This window comes from Drosophila biarmipes, chromosome 3R (genome assembly GCF_025231255.1).
Source record: "Drosophila biarmipes strain raj3 chromosome 3R, RU_DBia_V1.1, whole genome shotgun sequence".
In the NCBI taxonomy this organism is placed as follows: domain Eukaryota; kingdom Metazoa; phylum Arthropoda; class Insecta; order Diptera; family Drosophilidae; genus Drosophila; species Drosophila biarmipes.
The window spans coordinates 12,983,687-12,987,106 of record NC_066616.1 but is presented as its reverse complement, the minus strand read 5'-3'; the positions used below and the strand labels follow the sequence as shown (position 1 = coordinate 12,987,106).

General features: G+C 45.8%; 1 protein-coding gene across 2 annotated transcripts; it reads left to right on the top strand.

Moving 5' to 3' along the window:
* Positions 1-1,015: 1,015 nt before the first annotated feature.
* Positions 1,016-2,185, top strand: LOC108031211 (GTP-binding nuclear protein Ran-like). Of its 2 annotated transcripts, none has more exons than XM_044094261.2 (2): positions 1,016-1,134; positions 1,255-2,185. In XM_044094261.2, the coding sequence occupies exon 2, from the start codon at positions 1,372-1,374 to the stop codon at positions 2,020-2,022; it is 651 nt and encodes a 216-aa protein (XP_043950196.1). In that variant the 5' UTR covers positions 1,016-1,134; positions 1,255-1,371; the 3' UTR covers positions 2,023-2,185. The 2 variants fall into 2 exon arrangements, with proteins under 2 accessions (XP_043950196.1, XP_043950198.1); XM_044094263.2 differs by having other exon boundaries at positions 1,078-1,134; positions 1,260-2,185.
* The last annotated feature ends 1,235 nt before the right edge of the window (positions 2,186-3,420 follow it).

Genomic DNA, 3,420 nt, shown 5'->3' with positions numbered 1-3,420 from the left:
GTGACCTTACCTTGTGTTTTACAAGTCAATTTTCTGAATCATCATTTTATGAACTTATTTTCTCACAGCGCACACCGTATTTCCCATTGGCAGGGGAGCTTATGAAACGACTGGGAACTGGATGTCTGAATGATGGTCCGACGGGGCTGCCTGGCTGACCCTCACGATAGTCGATTCAAACCGCATAGACTTGGTAATGTTCCTTTTTCGGCCAGACCCTAAGACGCACATTTCAATTTATTGCAATTTTTATTGCTGAAAAGTTCGTGCGAAGATTTTTATGCGTCGTCAAGTGGCAACGGGCCAAGGAGCTGGGGTTTTCGGGGTAGTGAATAATGCGCTCTGCACTGTCCGGGCTGATAAGAAAATAATAAACTTGGCCAATGGCAAAAACATTTCACAATTATCGTACCCAGTTCGAGAGTGAAAACTTTTTCCACCGCCCCACGAACCACTCTCGGCGAATGTCTGCTCGACTTTGACTGTGCTTTCCAATTCTTAGTCGGACTCGCATTCATATACGTTTTCTTCTGCTACTGCAACTTGCACTTCCGCTTGGCACTTTACGCAGACAGCCAGATAGCAGCACTAAACACATAGAAATATGTGCCCGATTTACCATTGTTGTTATTTAGAGAATTTTTGTTATTTCCGCTTTAAGCTTTTCGCACTTTATGGCGCTGACTTCCGCTGAAAGCAAAAGTTTTCCCAACTTTTGTTTTGTTTAGCGTGGGTGCCGTGCTATATACGGTATATATATGGCCCCGCGCTTACATTGACATTGAAATATCTGAAAGGTGGCAAGCGAACCGCAAAGCAGCAGGAGACACAGAACATGGCGATTTATTCCTGGAAGCGAAACTGCACTTCAAAACATATATATTACTTATTTTTCGCACTATCTAGCATAAAATAAGGTAGAACCCGCCACCTATCCTATAGCGCCCTCTAATGGCGTGAAAACGTCAAATTTGTTGCATGTGCTTGCAATCTCGATTGAATTCGAGACTTAAGTATGAAATAAAATATAAACTGATATCAAGTTGCGTTGTGAAAAGTGTCATTTCTTAAACTTTCATTATTCTTCACTTCAAACACTCCAGACACTCTTACAAAAGTTCAGCAAGGGCAGTTGTGAGTTCCGAGCATAAGTTTCGATTTATTGTTCATTATTTTTATAAAAATATTTTAAAAATTTACAAAAAGTTATCTAGTTGCGTTGTGAAAACTGTCATTTATAAATTTGTATTTCAGAACAGATCAAACTCGAAGACGCTTCATTCAAGCGAAGAAAGTCGAGAGATTCAAACGTAGATTTCGAGCAATCCCATTCTCCCACCTCATACAAAGTGATCGTGAGTTCTTAGAAGAATGGCCCAGGAAGCTCAAGACATGCCCACCTTCAAGTGCGTGCTGGTCGGGGATGGCGGCACTGGGAAGACCACCTTTGTCAAGCGCCACATGACGGGCGAATTCGAGAAGAGATACGTGGCCACCCTGGGCGTGGAGGTGCATCCCCTGATCTTCCACACCAACCGCGGGGCCATCCGATTCAATGTGTGGGACACCGCTGGCCAGGAGAAGTTCGGGGGCCTCCGAGACGGCTACTACATCCAGGGCGAGTGCGCCCTCATCCTGTTCGACGTCACCTCGCGCGTCACCTACAAAAACGTGCCCAACTGGCACCGCGACCTGGTCCGCATCTGCGAGACGATTCCGATCGTTCTGTGCGGGAACAAAGTGGACGTCAAGGACCGCAAGGTGAAGGCGAAGAACGTGGTCTTCCACCGCAAAAAGAACCTGCAGTACTACGACATCTCAGCCAAGTCGAACTACAACTTCGAGAAGCCCTTCCTCTGGCTGGCGCGCAAGCTGGTCGGTGATCCCAACCTGGCGTTCGTCGCCATGCCAGCCCTGCTGCCGCCCGAGGTCAAGATGGACAGGGAGTGGCAGGCGCAGATCGAGCGGGATCTGCAGGAGGCCCAGGCGACGGCCCTGCCCGACGAGGACGAGGATCTGTAGGCCCATTTATACATGGTTCTCTGGGAGATGTGGCAGAATTTCACACACACAACTCACATCACACACCTTAATCTTAATCAATTAAATTAAATTGTTGTATTCTGGCCGCGAATTCTTACGCACTTCAAACTTTAATGTAAAATAAAAAATAGTTTGACAATTTTTTGTTCTTTGATACATTTTTAATACACTTAAAAAAGATCACCCTTAATATTAGAAAATCGCTTGTGACTTAAAGATAATAAATAATATTTATTATGATTACGATTTATGGTCATGGCTGCTTATGGGCGTTGGAGTAAGCGTATCTATAAATATACTTTTTTTATTACACTTAACCTTAAAAGAATATTATTTCTCTCAGTGCGCCCTTGTACAGCCATCGATTGACAGCAAATTCGGAGGGAAACTGACGAAAGTACGCCAGGCGAACATGTTTAATTCATCGAATGCACTTGCAGACGTAACCGTAGTTTGGCATTGTTTTCCCGTCCGCTTGGGGAACTCGTTCTCCTGTTGTGGCTATTTGACTTTTGAATTTTCCTGGCAACTTTCGTTGCATTACAATTCCCTTTCCCGTCTCCTCTGTCTCCTTCTGTCTTTTACATTTTGATTGTCATGGCAGTTAGTGTTGTTCGCTCGGTTGTTTGATATTCATCATACGCCACATTGGCTGGGAAAATCCCCACGAAACGCAGCTCAGAAAACCGAGCGCAAACAATCGTGCAACCTGACAGATGGAGTCAGCTTAAGTGCTGGAAGTAACGGCGAAAAAACTAACGAAACTGCAAACAGGCGAAATTAAGAACATGAAGGGAAACTTTGGGAAACATTAAACAATTAAAAAGTTTGCTCTGTTTGGCCTTCGTTGCTCTTCGCTTTTCACTTTCCGTGTAATTTGTTCGTTTGTCAGGACGAGTATCTTCGGCTATTTGGCTCGCAATGCCCGCAGGTGCAGCTGCATGAACTCTTCACTTATTAACTGGGCTTCCTTCGGCGCGGTCCTCCGCCAATTAGCTGATTACTCTCTGCGTGAGTGTGAGTGTGAGAGTGGTGTGGGCGGCAATATTTCAACTTTCCTAATAATAAAGTTGTTGCTGGGGAACCTTTGGGCCAGCACGCAAGCGGCCACTGCCACTGCCACTGCCCCACGACCCAAAACAAGGTCCGTCGCTGATGCGAAAAGCCGTTAACTGGCCAACGAGCAGCATAAACTTTGCTAAAAATGTTTGGCTGCCAAAAGTTGGCTTACTAAAAACAAAGCCCCGCCGATGAGAAATGAGCTCGAAGTGGGCCACACAACATGCACTATCCAAGGGCCAGTGGGTTAGGATGGGCGGTCTTTGGTCCTCCGCACCAGGTCCTCAGTCCTCGGTCCATGCAACATGCAGCTGGCTG

Coding starts and splice junctions, on each gene's coding strand:
- LOC108031211 (XM_044094261.2), top strand. CDS start 1,372: ATGGCCCAGGAAGCTCAAGACATGCCCACCTTCAAGTGCGTGCTGGTC.